The sequence below is a fragment of the Schistocerca gregaria genome, chromosome 4, assembly GCF_023897955.1.
Source record: "Schistocerca gregaria isolate iqSchGreg1 chromosome 4, iqSchGreg1.2, whole genome shotgun sequence".
NCBI lineage: Eukaryota > Metazoa > Arthropoda > Insecta > Orthoptera > Acrididae > Schistocerca > Schistocerca gregaria.
The window spans coordinates 266,419,072-266,439,267 of record NC_064923.1 but is presented as its reverse complement, the minus strand read 5'-3'; the positions used below and the strand labels follow the sequence as shown (position 1 = coordinate 266,439,267).

Genomic DNA, 20,196 nt, shown 5'->3' with positions numbered 1-20,196 from the left:
AAGGAGACAGGAAGGAGCTGTCTTTTGATTGTGAGCTAACTAGGGGTGTAGTCATATGTAAACGAAATTTTGGAAAAATTTCTTAGAGAACTTCCGTCTATAGAAGTGAAAGCTTTTTCCCACCAGTGCCATTGTTAAATTCTAAACCTCTCCTCAGTGTCTCCTGAAATTCGGACATACTATTCAAGATAACTATTTAAAGTGCCAACATCATTGCACCCTGTATATTCTCTGTAATAATATTTAACAATAACACAAACATGCTACAACAAAACTCACCACTACATATGTGCTCATTAGCCACCTACAAGAGAGACTTCCATGACACTCAACACATTAGGTGTCTAAATTTGCGGTAGACCATGAACCATACAAGTAAATAATAATCAAACCAAGTTCCCTTATGGGGATATAAATGTAGAATTTCTATTACTCTTCCTAATTGTGTCTCATATTGTCCAGTTTTCACTTTTTGTGTGTTCTTGCATACAGTTGTAAATTTATATTTTACTGCCTCTGTCCCATGTTCTCATCTATATTTCATATTACCAAACGATACTGAGCTGATATTATCACTGAACTTAACTTCCATATCCTGGAGCAATTTGCTGAAAAAAAATTGAAGATATGTAATTTAGACTTGTTTATTGGCCTTTGTCAAAGCGTGTTGGTTTTTCAATTTTATAGCTTGGTCATGTGTTATAAGATTGCCTGTTTCTCATCTCTCTTCTCAATTTTCAGATTTCTTTTCTTTTATTTTCTGGTGTTTGATTTTCTGTTGTATGCTATCCGATTAATGGCACTTTGTTATTTGTTACTACTTACGGCTAATTAACATTATAAAAAAAATCAGACACCATGGTTTGCTTTTGTTACTGTTCAGTCTGTAGCAATATCCATTTTATTTTCCTTTAATAGTTAACGTATTTGCTAATAACCACATCAGTCTCTCATTTATCCTTTTCAGGTAAATGTATGTCTGGAGTGTGTAAGCACAAACTTAAAGACTCTGAAGCGAAGATTCATCAGATGCTCAGCACAGGCAACAATTACGCACCTCAAAAAGTTTATTGCCAAGAAAGTCTTGAATGGGACAGAGAAATACAGAGATGTAAGTGCATCATTTTCAGAAACTACAGGTGTCTTAATTTTTACTTGTGTGTGTGATCCTTAAATATGTAGGATAATCAATTTGTATTGCATTAGTTTATGCAAAAGGGTTCAGTTAATTCATTAGTCTGGTTGCCAGAGTAGTCACTATCAGACAAACATGCTACAGTATGCCTACAATTGGAAAGAGGAGGACAGGAAAGTGATATGGAAATGTGGGGTATCGGACAATGAAATATAAAGTTTGCAACTACTTATATTGCGCCACTGGAACAAAGCAAGAGAGCAAGGTTCTCATAGTACTTGAGACGCGCATTTTATGGAATTAAACATTCTTGTCGACAGTGGGGTGATGCTGAAGAAAAACAGAGGGTTACCATCAGTACTGTGGTAGAGAGCAGGTAGTGGTGATATCTGCCATGGATGACTCGGATCACGTGCTTTATGTCCTCAACACTGTGCAGTGAATTTCATCATGTGACTGTTAGCAACAGGGTGTGACAAGGCGGCAGTGACGGATTTTATCAAGGCTACCATCTCTAAGCAGCAGCCACTGACCCATATTGACTCCTCCAAGACTGCAACAAGACAGAGCTCTTTGTTGCAGAATTGCTCTCCAAAGTTCCAAATGAATGAAACTTTTTCACAAAGTGTTCTCCTCCTTGCCCTTCTTTGCCCCATGTTTTCCTTCCATTTGTTTGCTTTCGCCAGCAAATAGGCTTTGTGTTGCGGAGTCATAGATTACACTAGGGTGTCTTGGCACCTCTTTGTCTATCCATCAAGTTCCTCAAGCAATACATGTCAGGATTTTCGTGTTTGGCTGCCATATGCTTCTGGTATTGGGAAAACTTTTTCTAGGATCGGGTTCCCAATGGCTCAATCTTTTTTAGTGACGTATTTGGTGTATTTGCGCTGCCCTGTTGCAATCATTCTTCTTTTAGACTGACATTTCCTGTGTGCTTGTGGTCAGCCTAATGTTAAGAGAAGTATACAGTGCTGCTTACAAACAGCTAACAAACCATTTTCAAAGGACCTTCTCTTGTCTTAGCAATATATCTTCATTTCCCATAAACTACAGTTGTGGGCTGAGTCACATACGCATATTAATAATCCCTTAATAAATCACTCCACTGTTCTCTTACTACCATATGGACATACTTTTGTAGTGCAGAAGTATGACATCATGAATATGATAGACATGAATGATGTCCTTAAACTTTAACTAAGAATTAAATTGGCTATGAAAGGGCTACAACATTATCAGAAAGCTCTAAACAAGATGGGTGCTACATTTATTGAATACCAGCCAAAATAAGAGTATTGTTAAAGAAGTCCAACTTATTTTGTGTGCCAATTTGTAATTTCGTATGTGAGGTGGTTCTTCAAAACCAAAAATAAAACAGTAATCAAACAAGATGAACTGCAGAATTAAACAAGATGAACTGCTAGAAAGGCTATGTCCAGTTTTTCTTGGATTCAGGGAGGGTATCTTCTTATTGTTTACTTTACAAACGATAGAACAATAATTAGAAGTCAATTTTATAAAAAGAAAGTATCAATGAAATTGCTTGGATTTCAAAAGGGGAAAAAATCGTCTTCCATATGGACAGTGCAGTTACCCTCAAAGTTGCTGTGAGTTTAGAGTAAGTGAAGAATCTATATTGTAAACTAGTGGATCATTGACACTCCATGCCAGATTTAGCACACTCTGACTTCCTTGCATTTCCAATTCTACAAGAACATTAGATTATAAGTGTTACAGACAAGAAGAAAATAAAAGCTCGTGAAATGTGGTGCTACAGAAGAATGCTGAAGACTAGGTTGGTAGATCACGTAACTATTAAGAACTGGGGAGAAAAGTAATTCATGGCATAATGTGACTAAAAGAAGGGATTGGTTGATAGGACACGTTTTGAGACATACAGGAATCATCAGTTTAATATTGGAGGGGTAAAAATTGCAGAGGAAGACCAAGGGAGAAGTACAATATTAGTAAATAGGTTCAAATAGATGTGGGTTGCAGTGGTTGTTCAGAGATGAAGAGTCTTGCACAGGATGTAGTAGTGTGGAGCCTCTTCAACAACAACATAAATTTATGGGACAAAAAAATTTGGGGAACTGTTTAAGTGAAACTTCTTTGGGGCAGCAAAGAGTTAGAATGTATGATGCTGGTCTTGTAAGTAACAGCCATTACCAGCAAACTGGCAAGAATCTGTGTTTTGCCAGAAGTTGTAACTTATTTTTAGAAATCTTCAGTTTGAATTTTAAAACATTTATATTGTTTGGATTTTCTACATTTAACACACAAATTTTGTTACTGATAGTATTGAAACTGGATAGAGAGATAAAACCAATTCAGTAGTGTTTACTGCAGAAGAGAAATAGAAAAAGAATCGTTATATCCAAGTACATAAGTAAATATGTTTCTTCCTCAGCTTTCTTTTACAGCTAATTTACATAACAAACAAACATATGAAACACAACATCAAAGTGGAATTCACCCTTCTTTGTGCAGTACAAAGTATGCTTACACCAGCTGACTTCTACAAGTGACAATAACAAATGTTTCAGTACTGATTAATTTTTTTACCAATGTCAGCAACTATTGGCAACTGGCAGCTACGATATAAAGTATGAAATTTGTAGAACCCACAGATGTTTGTGGGAGTCATAAATGTACATTCAGCATCTTGGAAAAAACTCTAAACTGGCATGACTTAATATTGTATATATTAGCCCCATGGTATGTGTTTATGGCAGCCATAGATGGGTGTTTTGAAGACCTTCCAAAATTACATTTCAGGGACAGTAACTGCTTGCTGTAAAAACATTGAACAGTGTGCTCTGACCTAAAAAGGGTCTTGTCAGACAATAAAAGCCATTCTGACTGAAAACTGCAAAGTCTTTCAGTATCAGTCTGAGAAATTTTCTCATTGCTCTTTGAATGTGAAAGCTGTGAAATAGGTCTGGTGATTATAACCAGGCAGTTTGGCAGCTACAGGTAGAGGCAAATTTGAGAAGTAATATGCACATTGAGAATGTGCATTACAGAAGGTGGAAAATGATGATTTTAAACACTAAAACAATAATGAAAGATAATACAGTTTAGTAGCTTCCATAATGATGGAAGACATTAGAGACATCGGTGATAAAGGGTATGAGGAAAAATTAATATTTTTTATTTCTCCCTTTCCTGTTGTCCTCTTAGATTCATTGTTCTTTACTGATAACACATTTAGATGCTATTGATTTCATATTTCACCTTCAGGCACCTTACAAGGATGTAGGGATCAACTGCCCAATCTGTAATCTCCTGAAAGAAAGTATGACAAAACTTCATTAACTGGCAGACACATCTGACACAGTTGGTATATATGGCCTCTAGGTCAAACCCAACAGTAATCACTTTAGCGAACTTGGTTATTCAGAGCTGCATCTATATTTCACAAACTCAGAATCAAAAAGCTGGGTGTTGCTCAACACCATCAGTCCTCTATTGCAATATATTCTGGTGATGTTTCAGTGATCGCCGAGCCACACAGTAATGAAGTGTTGGATTATTGTGTGCATGGAGAATGGAGTCCCAGCTTAATTATCTGGATCACAGTGATGGTACAAAACTCATTATGTGCTGCAGGGATGGATGGCCAGTAAGGCAAAAAAGTCATTTGCAAGAAATTTTATACTCACCTACCACATACAAATTTTATTTAGTTTACTCCAATATGCAGGACTTCAGTCAGTTGTCTTGTATTTATCAACTTTACAGGGGAACAATATTAATCTTAGTTCACAAATCCATACCACCTTCAGTGGAGTGGGTGTACCATCTGGTAACAGTGAAACTCACCCGGAAATTTTTGTATTTCATCTAGAAGCATCTCTCCAACACTGTAAAGAGTCGGAGTATTTCTCGAAATGTCTCTTTCATTATTCCTGGAAAGGGACCATTTTATGTAAACAAAGATACGTAGTGTGTTGTTGGACGTCCAGAAATCAGTGAAGCAATTGAGAAATAGTGTGCACTTAATGGAAACTGCCACTTTCTGTGAAGTGAAGCAGATCTATAACACTAAACAGCTTAGACAATTTATGGCAATAGCAGAACTGCAAAATACCTCAATTCACGAAAAGGGGCTGTTCCTTGCTTATTAATGTTCCATTTTCTTCTTTACCTGGAGATTAGTGACTATCCAATGATACAAGATGACTAAGGCAAAGTCTGTAGCTGGTCTGGTGAATGGCAACTTATCCTAAAAGTAGAAAAATGTAAGTTAATGCAGATGAGTAGAAAGAAACAATCCCAAAAATGTTTGAATACAGCACTGATAGTGTGCTGCTTGACACAGTGACATCAGTGAAATATCTGGGCATAACATCGCAAAGTGATTTGAAATGGAACGAGGTAAATGATCAACTTTGGTTTATTGGAAGAATTTTAAGAAAGTGTCGTTCATCCGTAAAAAGAGGCCATGTATAGAACACTAATGCAACCCATTCTTGAATACTGCTTGAATGTTTGGAATCCCCACCAGGTTGGCTTTAGGGAAGACACTGAAGACTTACAGAGGCAGCCACTAGATTTGTTTATGGTTGGTTCATTCATTTTGCAAAATGCTATTGATAAAACTTAGAGAACCAGCATTTGAAGCTGACCATTGAATGATTCTAGTGCTACCTGCATACGTTTTGATTAAGGGCTGTCAGGACAAGAGAAATTAGGGATTGTATGGAGCCACATTGACATTTTTCTCTCAGTCTATTTGCAAATGGAACAGGAAAAGAAACTAATAATAATGGAAACTAATAATAATGGTCCAAGGTACCCTCCACCATGCACCGCATCCCTTTTTTTTAACCACTTATGTTCTCATTTACATTTGCCATCTGAGTTATTGGCAGTTTTAGCGAACAATACGCAGGCTGTCGACCCCATTTTACTTTTTATCTGTCTTAGCAGTATGGCAAAGGACATTTAATGTTTGGCTCAGGACCTCCATTGTCTCTATGGTGTATTTTATGGACCTTTCTCAAAGTACCTGGCTTAACATGTAATCGTTTTTAACTCCTTTTTCCTCTTTGTGTTCTACTGTCCTGACATGGGCGCATATGACCTTAGTTGTTTTTACACCCTAAAACAAAACAAATAAATCATGCACCATATGGATTCTTGCAGAGGTTGTGTGTAGATGTAGATATGTACCTAATGAGGCCTTCCATAACTGAACCAACCATTTCCTTTTAGGCAGTAAGATAAGACTACTATCAAAATGGAAGGAAATAAAGAAACTCCAAAAAAAGCCACAACATGTTTATTCAAAGTACTTCTCCTGTCAGAATATAGTATTAGGAAACTTTACCAATATGGACTCCAAGAAAAGATTGCTTCACTATCAGTCAATAAAGATGTCAATATAGAGTGGAATAATATTAAGACCTGTATTACTGAAGCAGCCTCAGAAACACTTGGTAAAGGGAAGAAAGCAGGTGGGACAAAATGACTCTAAGTTTAGAGCACAGATATTAAAGAAGCCAATAACAAAAACCAAATAGCTTATTTGAAATTTCTACAGACTGTAACATCAGAGAGCAGGGAAACATACAAAATAAAAAAGAACACTGTGAAACCAATAGTGCACAAAGCACACCAAGAGTCATGCGGCTCATTCAGAGGTGTCTCAGAACACTATATGCTTGGTACACAGCACTGTGCATACAAAATCATGAAAGCCCTGAACAAGGAAAAAGAACCACTGCCTCACAGTGTACATTTAGAAGATTGAAGAGGACCCTAGAGAAAGTAAGTACAGTGAAACTGTAGATCCAGTTCCTATGCAGGAGTTAAAAGAGGCTCTGAAAGACACGAAGAACAGAAAAGCTACTGGAATAGATGAAATAAATAAATGCAGAGGGCTATCACTAAATAAAAAACTACTACAGATAATAAATGAATGTTAGACAAATTGCAAGATCCCAGACCTTGGTGTGCATCAGAAGTAATCTGTTTTTTCAGCTGTTTTGGTATCAGTCCTCTAAACACTGGCTACAAATCGTGCTCGAAGATAATCAATAACTGCATGAAGAACATCACAGAAGCTGTTATTTCTGAAGAACAAAATTGATTTAGATGAGGTCATTAATGCACAGCCAATGCATTTGTAACTAAAAACATCATAGAAAAACACAGAATTTAATATCAGGGTGGTGATTCTTCTGGAAAACCTGGAATTCTCAGGGAATTACATTGTATCTGGAAATCTCAGGGAATTCTGCATTTTTAACCTAGTATTGAAATCGAATTTTATTGAGTCTAATAGACCACAAATTTTAAAATTCAAAAGTATTGTGGAAAGGTTAGTTGCTACTCACATATAGCAGAGATTCTGAGTCGCATACAGACACAACAGAAAGACCGTTGGAAAGTGAGCATTCAGCCAACAAGGCCTTCATCAAAAAGACCGCACACACACACACACACACACACACACACACACACACACACACACACACGACCACAGCCTCCGACAGCTGAAGTCAGACCAGACACAATGGTCGTTGTGTGTGTGTGTGTGTGTGTGTGTGTGTGTGTGTGTGTGTGTGTGTGTGTGTACGCGCGCGCATATGCTTTGGGTTGTTTGTTTGTGTCGCCTCTTTCAGAAGAAGGCCTTCTGGCTGAAAGCTTCCGTGTTCAAGAGTCATAAAAGTCATGCCACAGAGATGAGGTTCCTAAGGAAGACAAAGGGTTACAAGTGGAGAGACAAGATTAGAAATGAAGATATTAGAACATAATTAAATATCTTCAACCTGAATGAAAAACTTCAGAAATATCATGAGAATGCCAGGTCACAGAATTCCCCTGAAGATCCTGAACTACAAGCAGGATGAGAATCATTGAAAGGAAGGTGATTGTGGTGGTGGTGGTGGTGGTGAACCAATCAATTTTTTCAAATGCCAGCACTGTGGACACACCACAAAAGCCTACAAGAAATGTGAAAGCTGGGAGATGTGGTTAACCACCACCTTAAGATGAAACCACATGTTCAGTGCTTGGGGACACATGCACAACTGAAAACAATACTGTACAAATGTTTTTAGACAGAAATCCTGGAGATGAATATTAGGAAATGAAAATCCTATTCTGAAGTCATGGTGTCATATGGATCTTGGCAACTGCTCATGTATTCCCTCCCTTCAGGTAGATTAAGACCAAGAAAATAACATGTCTCCAATAAGAGAATCTATGAAAAATTGTGCTGTTAACCCACAAGCCTTCCTTGTGAACCAGAATATAGTGTCCCAGTGGGATGAAGAATGACTAAAAATAAAGTGACACTGACATATCTCCTAGTAGGGATTGCTCTCTGACCCATGATTCTACTATGGCGAGATCTACCTGTTTGTTGTGCTTGTGGTACACATATTTTCAGTATATGGCATTGTAATAAAACCTGTTTTATGTTTTGATGGAGTTTTAGCTGATGATGAGATGAATTTAATACATATTTGTTTTGGTAATGAAGTTAAGATTGCCTACTGTATAATAATCTACTCTTGCTAAGCCATTTATAGTTCACTAGAAACAAAAATCTATGTTTTGTTGGTGACACAGATTTTCAGCTTTTGGCGTGGTTCGATTATATCATTCTGGTGATTTGTGTGCCTATTATGAAAACATTATTAAATTACAACAGTTTTCGCATAAGTGTAAAAGTACTTTAAAGATTTTGAATGCACAGCTGAGAGAGCATATACTGCAAAGCTTTGCTGCTATGGGACAGCCTCTGTGTGCCATACGATGTTAGTCATACACAGAGGTATGAGGGGCTCTGTTTTAATGGCAGTTGCTGTGACATTTTAAGTCACTGAATTTAGTGAGCTCTGCCCAAACTTAAAACTAAAAATGAACTACAAACTCTGTACTGGAAGGGCCCAGCAGAAACATGAAGGCATTCCTTAACACACAATATAACAAAGATTCACTATCAATGATGCATTGGATGCATGTGGTTTAGTGTCCTCAACCAAGGAAAAGTAGAAGTGATATATTTCCTAGCTACTATCAGTCAGTGTAGTCCATGCAGGAAGGTTATATCATTTTTCTGATCAATACTTGGGCAGCAGAAACCACATAAATGGTAAGACTGAACCCATTCTTAGATGCCATGCTGGAAAGATCGGTATGTAGTATTAAGCACTAACACTTACAGAAATTAGCAGACAGGAAGTGCAGCACCTCTGCTAGAGTAAAGCTCTATGCGGTTGTTGGTCGTGACTCTGGGCATGGTGAGATTAGATATACTGCCACGTCAAGATAGTTTTGAAGACGAAGTTACTAAGGAGATGTTCTGGGTTGAAGTGAATGAGACTAGCAGTGTTATGTGCTTCCATGACTCAAGAGGGCTCAGTATGTGCATTCATGTTCTGTTGGTGAAGCCCGTAGCATAATAAGTAATATGAGGGGTGTTCGAAACAAAAAGTAAGAAACAACACTGTTGGTATAATTGAAATCTTTGTTTAAAAGTAATAACCAGAGGCCTGAGTGCATCTACCCCACTGTTTCAAGAGTGGAAGGATTCCCTGTTGCAAGAATTCCTGTTGCTGTATCAGGAACCAGTCCTCCACATTTCCTTCAGCTTGTTATTTGAGTTAAAGCACTTCCCTTTGAGATGATTTTTCAGTACAATAAATACGTGGAACTCACAGGGCAACATGTTCGAGCTTGTGTGGCAGATACAAATTTCCCCCACCTGAACATCACCATTACACTTAGTCTGATGTTGGAGATGTGTAGACGCAAGTTATCGTAGAGCAGAATCACTCCCTCAGTCAGTAGCACAGGCCATTTGCTCTTGATGGACTTGTGTAGGCTGTGGAGTGTCTCACATTACACATCACTGTTAATGGTTTTTCTGTGCATGAGGAATTTGATGAGTATCAGACTTTGGCCATCAAAACAGACAATGAACATCACCTTGCCTGCTAGGGGTGCAGCTTTGAATTCTTTTCAGGGGGAGGTGATGATACTACATTTGCTTTATTGGATGTCTCACATTATCCCAAAATAACATATGCCAATTTCATAAGGTTTCTTTGTTCATAAGTTTTGTGCCTTTTCATTTGAACACTCCTTATAGATTACAGTTTTGTCACAACTATCATCGATCTCTAAATGCGTGCTGGATATCCTGCCTGTCACTATCCAAGAGAGGTAGCAGACTACCCTGCAGTACTACTTGAATATGCTGGTGTCCAAATTAAAGCAACAAACAGAAATTTTGCAAGATTGCATTTATTTTACCACAAAACAGTAGAAAAAAGTGATAGTAAAGTAGAAACAATATAAAGAATTTAGCAACATGCATAACAATAGACAAAAGTGTTCGTTTTTTTCACCTTAACTGATATGCACACACATTCGGACAACTGGTTGACAGACAACTGGGCATGTTGTGAAAGATGTCATCAATCTCATGTTGAGACAATAATGCCCATTCTTCCTACAGCACTGCTTACAAGTCTTGGAGAATGGTTGGTGGATGCTCACGTGTGTCTAGTGCATCACAGACATGCTCTACGGGATTCAAATCGAGAGAGTGACGAGGCCATACCATGAGTGCAATATCTTGTGTTTCCAGGAAAACATAACCACCCGTGCTCTATGAGGTTGATCATTATCGTACAGCAGTACGAAGTCTGGGCCTACAGTACCTCACAACAACTGCACATGAGGGCCCAAAATCCCATCGTGCTGTTTAACTGCTGTTGAACATTGTCAATTTAACTATACAGTTTCATGAAGAGGCACAATCAAGTGGTCAACAAAATCACTGCCTGCACCATTGGAAATCCTCCTCGATATCAGTCTCTTTTGACAAGAGTTGCATTCCAAAATTGTGCTTCAAATTCCCTCCAGATGCGAATCCATCAAGGATCATTGTCCAGACCAAATCGGGACCCAACTGTAGAAAGGTGGCATGTTGACAGCTCCACTCTAGATGTTCCCTTCTATGAAGATGCATCAGAGGTATACATACAGCTGGTCTCCGACAATAAAGGCCACTCTACCAAAGCCTTCTGTACACTGTTTGCTTCTATGCAACATGTCCAGTGGATGCTGCAAGGTCAGATGCCAGTTGCCATACAGTACTAAGCTGATACTGTCGTGTCCTTACAGCCAAATAACAGTCCTTTCTTTCTGATTTTACACATGGTCATCTCCACACTGGTCTTCGGGATACAGTCACTCCATCGAAAAAACTACAGAACGATTCACATTAAGCCACTGGGCCACATCAGTTTGCGACTGTCCTGCTTCCATTCTTCCCATGTCCCTCCACTGCAGAGAGCATGGTAGGCATCTTCTCCGCGCCATACTGCACCGTCTGTGTTCACAGCGACTATGGATGTGGGACTACCTGGCAAACATTATCCCTTTTGATAGGTGCCTGAAATCATCATTGGCATGGTTTTCCATTGACTGGAATGTCATCTTCCATGCAGGACACGATCATACACACATCTGTTGGCAATTCATGTGATTATATCATGAATTAGACACAGGACGAGGGAATAGTGGTTTGTTTCTTTAATTTTGGACATCAGTGTATTTCAGCTCATTAAGATGCTGGTATTCTCGACACATAGCTGTTGCAGTTAACAGGTAGTACTTTCCAACATATGTGTCTCATAACTACAGGTAATGTAACTTGTAGTTCCAGTTCACAGTGTTTGGTTCTGCCCTTCACAAAATATTTTGTGGTGGAATTAACATACAGTCAACAATTGTAAGACCGTTGTCCCTCTAAAGTATAGTATGTATAGTTGCATGAAGAAGGGGTTGTATGCTGAGTTTTAAAATCTCTTCTGTTCAGTTGCTGCTCAGACTGTCCTCAGTCTGAAGAGATGAGAATCCATGTTGTCTACAGTGATGTCCCAAACCTCAGGATTTGACACATTTCAGCAATTCAGGCTGCTAGGTTGCAGTTACCACAACAGCATCACACACATGTGGCTGTCACTGAAGTAAAAGCTGAAATATAACTTATCTGAAAACAGCATGTTTCGGCACTTGACATGAGAGCGACATTGTTTTTCTGGACTTATTTACCACATGTTTAGTCCACAGTAGATAGCATCAAACTGCAAATACAGAAGGATACACACCCACTGGTATTGTCCAATGCTACAGATGAAGCGGTAAAGATTATAAATCCAAAATATGCTTATTCCGTGCAGTAAAAAATTATGTGGTCCCAGTACCCATTGGTCAGAACTAAGTGATTTACTTCATACAGACTTGCCAATGATCCATGTGAGGTTGTTTGAGCATGAACTCACAAGGAGTGGTCCCCAGTGGTGGGATAGACTTTTTGAAACCATCTGTACAATAATGTAAGTTAAGGTCCAAGGTATTATACCCTGCTGCCATTCACCCTGTTGGGACCTTGTTTGCAGCTAATGGACAAAAAGAATGTTGGAATTTCACGTGATGCTCTACAGCTTTAAAACAAAAATGTTACACAGACTGTTTCTGTAGAGTAAAGGTTAAGGTCCAGCTCTCACTTGCAAAAGTATGTGGATTCAAATCTCTTTTGGTGCTTCGAAATCTTTTATTTTTAAGCCAGATGCTGCTTTGCAGACAGGCACAATGAAAAGGCTGTCGTAAAGTGAGCTTTCGGCCAACAAGGCCTCTGTCAAAAATAGACAACATGCATTTGTGTGTGTGTGTGTGTGTGTGTGTGTGTGTGTGTTTCCAGCGAAGGTCATGTTGGCTGAAGCTCACTTTCCAACAGTCTTTTTGTTTTGCTTAACTGCACTCAGCATCTCTCTGCTATATGGTGGGTAGCAACTGCCCTTTTCATAATATTGTTACATTCCATCCTTGATTTTCCATTGTTTTCTTTTTAAGCTTTTATTGAAATGACTTTAATCATTATTTTTTATTCAATCAATTGGTTTAAATGTAAGCTTTTGATTTATATTCCATTGTCACATCCTTTAATCATTGTATTAACTCTTCAGTTGCTCTCTTTTTCTTCCTATCAATCATGTGATTTTAATTACTTTTATGTATTAACTTCGATTTAATTTCTTCTGTTATCTCATTTTATATTTTCGTTCCAGTTATTGCAGTCAATATTTCTTTTACTCATTTGTTTGTATTTTGTTTTATTTGTAATCCCTTCTTTCATTTAAATATTCGTCAGCATTATTTTGTCCATAGTGCAATAAGGATTTATGTTTTAAATGTTTGTTTGACTATTACCACCAAGAAAATGTACTTCTTGTAATGAAAACTACATTTCACAGTCGATATAAATAGATTATTTCATCTTTCAAATTATAACCACTAGATAAGCATTTCAAATGTTTGAATATTATTGTAGATAAATAAGTATAATTAAATTCACATGCACAAAGATTACAATTGGAAAAGGAATCAGTGGAAGAAAAAATTATATCAATTGAAAAAGTTAATATAGTGATTAAAATGATGTGACAACAGAATAGAAATAAAACAAATTACAATCAAACCAGTTAATTGAATAAAAACAATGATCAGGGGTATTTTTAAAAATAAAAAAATTCACAGCACCAGACAAGATTCAAACTCGTAACTTTCTGCATGTGAGGACTATACCTTAACCATTAGGTTAAGCAATCAGTTTGTACAACATTCCTTTTCTAAAGCTGTAGAGCACCCCATGAAAAACTGTCTTTTTTTTTTCTTTTTTTCCTGATTACGTGTAAATGAGGGCCCGCCAGTCTGAATAGCTGCAGGTTGTGATATCTGGGACCTTAACCTACATCATCATATAGGTAGTTTCAAAATGTCAGTCCCACTGCTGGAGACCTCTCCTTGCCAGTAACATAAGTGGATATTAATCCTTGAGTCCTATCGAACACCAGACTGGGCCTGAGCTGTTGCTAAAATCTTTACAGTAAACCTAGGGTTATTCTTCACTATTATGTATTTTTTGCTGAATTGTACTATCATCACATGGAAGAGACTTTAACCTCCAACAATCTATGGGAACTTTAACAGTTTTGCAAGTGTGAAACACTAGTAAATGCTTTCTCTGAAAACTATTTAGAACATGTTTCATGATGGAAATACGTTACATCTAATGGCAACAAATAGACCTGACCTTTTGGAACATTTCCAAATAGAAACTGGTATCAGTGATGAAGAGTTAGTTGCAACAACAGTGAGTAGCAGGGAACAAAAGACAGTTAAAAGTATGTTGAAACATTTACGTGTTAAACACTAGTGTGATCTATTAAAGAGAAAATTTAAACATTTAGCTATTGGTTGGACATGTAGAAGAACTGTAGCTTAGTTTTACAAAAATAATTAATCAGGCATTGAATAGACACAGTGGGGCAACAAAAGTCATTGGATAGCGATATGCACTTACACAGATGAGAGTAGTGTCTCATACTCATGGTATGAAAGGGATGTCCATTGGCAGAGCTGCCATCTGTTCTCAGGTGATTTATGTGAAAAGGTATATGATGTGACTATGGTTGCACAAAGGGAATTCAGACTTTGAATCGAATGGTAGCTGGAGTTAGGAACATGGGAAATTCCATTTTGGAAATCATTAGGGAATTCAATATTCAAATACTCACATTGTCAAGAGTATGCCGAGAGTACACCAAATTTCTGCCATCACCTCTCACGGTGGACAACACAGTGATCGAAGGCCTTTACTTAACAACCAGAAGCAGCAGCAGCATCTGTGTAGGGTTGTCAGTGTTAACAGACAACCGTGAAATAACCACAGAATTCAATGTGCCGTGTTTAACACACAACATACTCATTAGGGCAGTACAGCAAAATTTGGCATTAATGTGCAACCACCATGCGTACCTTTACTGGCAGCACAACATTGCCTGGAGCATCTCCTGGGCTTGTGACCTTATTGATGGGACTCTAGATGACTGGAAAACTGTGGCCTGGTCAGATGAGTCCAGATTTCAGCTGGTAAGAGCTGATGGTAGGGTTAGAGAGTGGCATAGACCTCATGAAGACATGGACCCAAGTTGTCAACAAGGCACTGTGCAATCTGGTGGTGGCTCCATAATGGTGTGTGGTCCAACTGAAATAATCATTGACTGGAAATGGTTATGTTCAGCTACTTGGAGATATTTTCAGCCATTAATGGACTTCATATTCCCAAACAAAGATGGAATTTTTATAGATGACAATGTTCCATGTCACTGTGCCACAATTTTTCGTGATTGGTTTGAAGATCATTCTGGACAGTTTGAACGAATGATTTGACCACCCAGTTCACATGACATGAATCTCATTGAACATTTATAGGACATAATCAAGGGATCAGTTAGCGCACAAAATCCTACATTGGCAACTCTTTCACAACTTTGGATGGCTATAGACACAGCATGGCTCACTATTTCTGCAGGGCACTTCCAACAATTTGTTGAGTCCATGCCATGTCGAGTTGCTGCACTACGGTGGGCAAAAGGAAATATGACACAATATGAAGAGGTATTGCACGACTTCTGTGCCATCACTGTAGTACACACTCCTTGATTTCAATTATCTGCAAATCACATATTGTTGTTTTAGTGTATTCAAGTTTGGAAATTGTTGTACTTTTCAGAAACATTGGTATGTAATGGGATATAGACTGTAATGTCATCTTTTCTCCATGTTTTGTATCTCATTGGTAGTTAACTTTCCCTTGTAATCTTTTGTCCATGTGCATGATAAGTGTCTGTCTTGTTAGAAAAAATTACGATAGTCTTGAGTTTCACGTTACATTCATCCTTAAATACCTTTTTGTTGCATGTGTAATGTTACACATTCTTTTCATGCCCGGTGATATTTCAATAACATTTTTGGAAACCAGTTTTTCGTACTTGAAGCACATCATAATTCGAACCGAATTTGCTTGTTCTTATTGTCACTCGTTATATCTTTGAGCGGCGGAATATATTGCTCCAACCAAAGAATTTGTAACAAAAAAGTTCTTATTACAAAAGTATCCTCAGACGTATAAAGCCTACCTGTGTTCTCTAATTTGTCTGAGAGAACCATTCCTGAACCATTTTATTAATGAAAATTTTAATTTTCAATGACTGTATTTCTTTTATCATTTCTACTTTTCCTGTGGGGAAATCATGTTTCTAATTTTGTTTTTACTTTTTTTACAGATTGATATATTGTGCAATGATGAACTCTTGGGAAAAGACCATACACTAAAATTTGTTTATGTGACAAGATGGAGGTTTCGCGACCCACCCTTGAGGCTGCAATATAGGCCTCGTATTGATATTTAAAATGTTGAAAGAAAGTGATTATGAAGAGAGTTTATTAATTTGCATTTCGTTCAGTGCTGTGTTATGTTTTATGACAGAGTGAAGATAGTGAAATAAGAAGACTTATAGTCTTTTGTTTCACCAGAAAAGTCTGCTGCATATTTGCTGTGGTAACCTTTGAAACTTCCCTTGATGTCTGTGAAGAGTATTTGTTATGTCATCCATGCTTTCCGTGCAGTTTTAAATGTACAGTTTATGAACATGTATAGACAGTATATCTATGTGATGTTTCAGTACGGTTGCAGAAAAACTTGCATCATTCCTTCATACTTTCCTGTGTAGATGGTGAATCTGGCATGATTTCTAAGTCATATTTATAACTTGAAGGATTATTTTTGATAATGGAAGAGTGACTGATAAGTTTTAGGACCAATATTTCAAGTCACTGAAAACAGTTCCACATTGAGCTGTTAAACAGTAAAGTGAAACTTAAATGTGATGTGATGTAGTGAAATTTAAATGTGATGTGATTTCAGTGTGAATATTACCAGTCAATTTATGCTCTGTTCTGTTCACATTTCCCAAAGTCTGTAATGCATTTTGTGTTTTACTTTGTTACATATGTTGAAACAGTATTGTAACTGCAATAAAGAATTTCATATTAAGTTTGTAAAAGACTGGAAGCAACACTGATTTGTTGGAGAGATCAGTAGTGTGTTACTGACAGGAATTTTTGTGTTATGTGATACAAAGATATCAGTTTGTAATTTATTGGACTAAAATTTGGTTACATTTATATGTTCATAAAGAAATATGAATTATGTTTTTGTACTTTATGTTGCTGTAGAATTTCAAATTTTCTGCAGACATAAATCAATTAGTAAATGATCTCTGCTTTATTATGTATGCACTTAAAATGATTGGTTATATTGTTCTTCATTTTTCTGTTTTATTTGTGTACAAGTAGTGTAAACTGGATGTACTGCCATATTAGTTTTTTTGTCCTTTTTTTTGTACTGTAAATATTTTGTTTCTTTTGTTTTATGTAGTGAAATAATTAATTCTTCGACAGAACATTCTAAAGGTAAGGTCAGACACTAGGCTTTTACTTGGAAGAGACCACTCAAGTCTTCAGCCAGATAGCCGAAATGCCTCCTACATTATCTATCACAGTAAAGAGGCACTGGAATTTTACTTTAAATATGGAGGGCTATGAGAAAAGCACCCAAATTCATAAACTAACTCATAACTTTCCTGCTCTTCTTTATTATTATTATTATTATTATTATTATTATTATTTAATTCCTTTTCCACCCTTGTGACTACACCAGATGGATATAGTCTTAAATTTCCCAGTGGAATATTTGGACATGGCTAAGCACAGTCAGTAATCTTTCTCCTGTTTAATGCACAATTAAGGATGAAGTTTAAAAAAAAGCATGCTTATAGCACAGCACTGTGTATAGAAATGAAATACAAATTGTTTTAAAGCCAGGAAGAGAGAAACAGGAAGAATGTTGGGATGTGGTGCTCCAAAGCCATTATTAAAAAAAAAAATGAAACAATGGAAAATCCATGATGGAATGTAACAATATTGTGAAAAAGGAAGTTGCTACTCACCGTATAGTGGAGATGGTGAGTCACAGATAGGCCCTACAGAAATACTGTCACAAATATAACTTTCAGCCAGTAAGGCCTTCTTCAAAATTAAATGAGAAATGCACACATACATACTCACATAAACATCTCTCTCTCTCTCTCTCTCTCTCTCTCTCTCTCTCTCTCTCTCTCTCTCTCTCTCTCACACACACACACACACACACACACACACACACACACACACACAACTGCAGTCTCGGGCAACTAAGGCCACAAAGTGAACACTGCCTTCCAATCTTGTACAAAAACAAATCTTCCATGCCTTATCTTTCCAGTCTCCCACCAACCCACAAAGTCCCACCGTCTGGCCACATAGAAGCATTCTGATCATAACTCAGTACCATCCAGGGTGAAGCAACTGAATTACATTCTCCGCCAGGGTTTCGACTACCTCTCATCATGCCCTGGAATGAGAAATGTCCTGCCCACTATCCTTCTCACCCCTCCCCACAGTGGTATTCCACCGTCCACTGAACTGACACAACATACTCATCCATCCCTACACAACCCCTGCTCCCAACCCCTTACCTCATGGCTCATAACCCTAGATGCAGGACCTGTCCTATACATCCTCCTCCCACTGCCACCTACTACAGTCCGGTCACACACATCACCTATCTCATCAAAGGTAGGGCTACCAGTCATGTGATCTACAAGCCAAGCAGCAGCCACTGTGCAGCATTCTATGTGGGCATGACAATCAGCAAGCTGTCTGTCCACATGAATGGCCACCGACAAACTGTTGCGAAGAAACGAATGGACCACTCTGCTGCTGAGCACACTGCCAAACATGACATCCTTCATTTCAATGACTGCTTCACAGCCTGTACCATATGAATACTTTCTACTAACACCAGCTTTTCTGAACTGCGCAGGTGGGAACTTTACGAGTAATATATTCTACATTCCCATAACCCTCCTGGCCTCAACCTTCGTTAGCCATTGTCTTCTCCCATCCTGCCACTTCCCTGTTCCCGTTTGAGCACTACACAGCCCTCAGTCATCCATCACACCCAGTCTTTTTACTTCTCTCCTTTCCTGCCATCCACCCCCCACCTCCGCTGCCCTCCGTCTAATCTCCTGACTGCACACAGCTGCCCTACCCTCTTTCCACCTCATCCCTGCCCACTCCCCAACAGCACGTCACTGTCAGTCACCCCTACCCTACTGTCCCTCCCCCTCCCCACACCAGCCTCCTCCTTACCCCCACCCAGTCTCCACTCCCATCATGCACTAGTGCTGCTGCTCAGAATGTGACCTCAGTTGCCTGAGAGTGCAGTTGTGTGTATCAGCTGCATTTGTGTGAGTGTGTGTGTGTGCGTGTATGTCTTCCAATTTTGATGAAGGTCTTACTGGCCAAAAGCTGTATTTGTGACAGTCTTTTTTGTTGTATCTATCTGCATGTCAGCATCTCCACTATATGGCAAGTAGCAACTATCCTTTTCACAATATTGTTACAAAAAGTAAATGAACAAACACGATTTGAAATAGACATAGGCTGTAGATTAATTGAAGAAGAAAGTCTAATTAAAACAATACCAGAAGAAAAACTGTTCAGTTGGGAGCAGCAGATGACAGGAGCAAAAACAGCCTGGACTTAACTGGAGGGAACACTAGATGAGAAAAACTGTCTGTTGTAAACACATGAACATTCCCCCCAGCAAAATTGACACACACACACACACACACAAAATAAAAAAACAGTCTCCGATTGCTGAGGCCTGGCTGCGTATAGCAACTGCACATGATTTGTGGAGGGGGGGGGGGGGGGGATAGGAAAGAGGGTAGAGTGGCAAGGGTGAAGAATAGTAGAGTAAGAGTGGGGGAAGGTGTAGTGCTGCATGTGGGAACATGGCTGGGTGCAGCCGGGTCAATTGAGGGAGGAGGGGGGGGGGGGGGGGGGCATAAATGGACAGAAGTGGAGCATGGGAAGAAATCTCGGGCACAATGTGGCAATAGAAGGTGGCTACAGTGGGAACAGGGAAGGGGATAGGTAAAAGAAGGGCAGAGACTCATGAAAGATGAGTCCAGGAGGATTATGGGAGCATATGAAATATTGTAAGGAAAGTTCCCACCTGTGTATTTCAGAAAAGCTGGTGTTGGTAGGAAGGATCCAGATAGTGCAGGCTGTAAAACTCT

The 20,196-nt window shown here is 38.5% G+C and overlaps 1 protein-coding gene across 1 annotated transcript in view; it reads left to right on the top strand.

Moving 5' to 3' along the window:
* Window positions 1–17,337, top strand: part of LOC126266968 (polycomb group RING finger protein 3) — a 41,958-nt gene extending 24,621 nt beyond the window's left edge. Inside the window, exons 5-6 of the mRNA XM_049971697.1 lie at window positions 968–1,111; window positions 16,294–17,337. Coding sequence (XP_049827654.1) covers window positions 968–1,111; window positions 16,294–16,419 — 270 coding nt within the window. The 3' untranslated portion in view covers window positions 16,420–17,337. The remainder of the gene's footprint in view (window positions 1–967; window positions 1,112–16,293) is intronic.
* The last annotated feature ends 2,859 nt before the right edge of the window (window positions 17,338–20,196 follow it).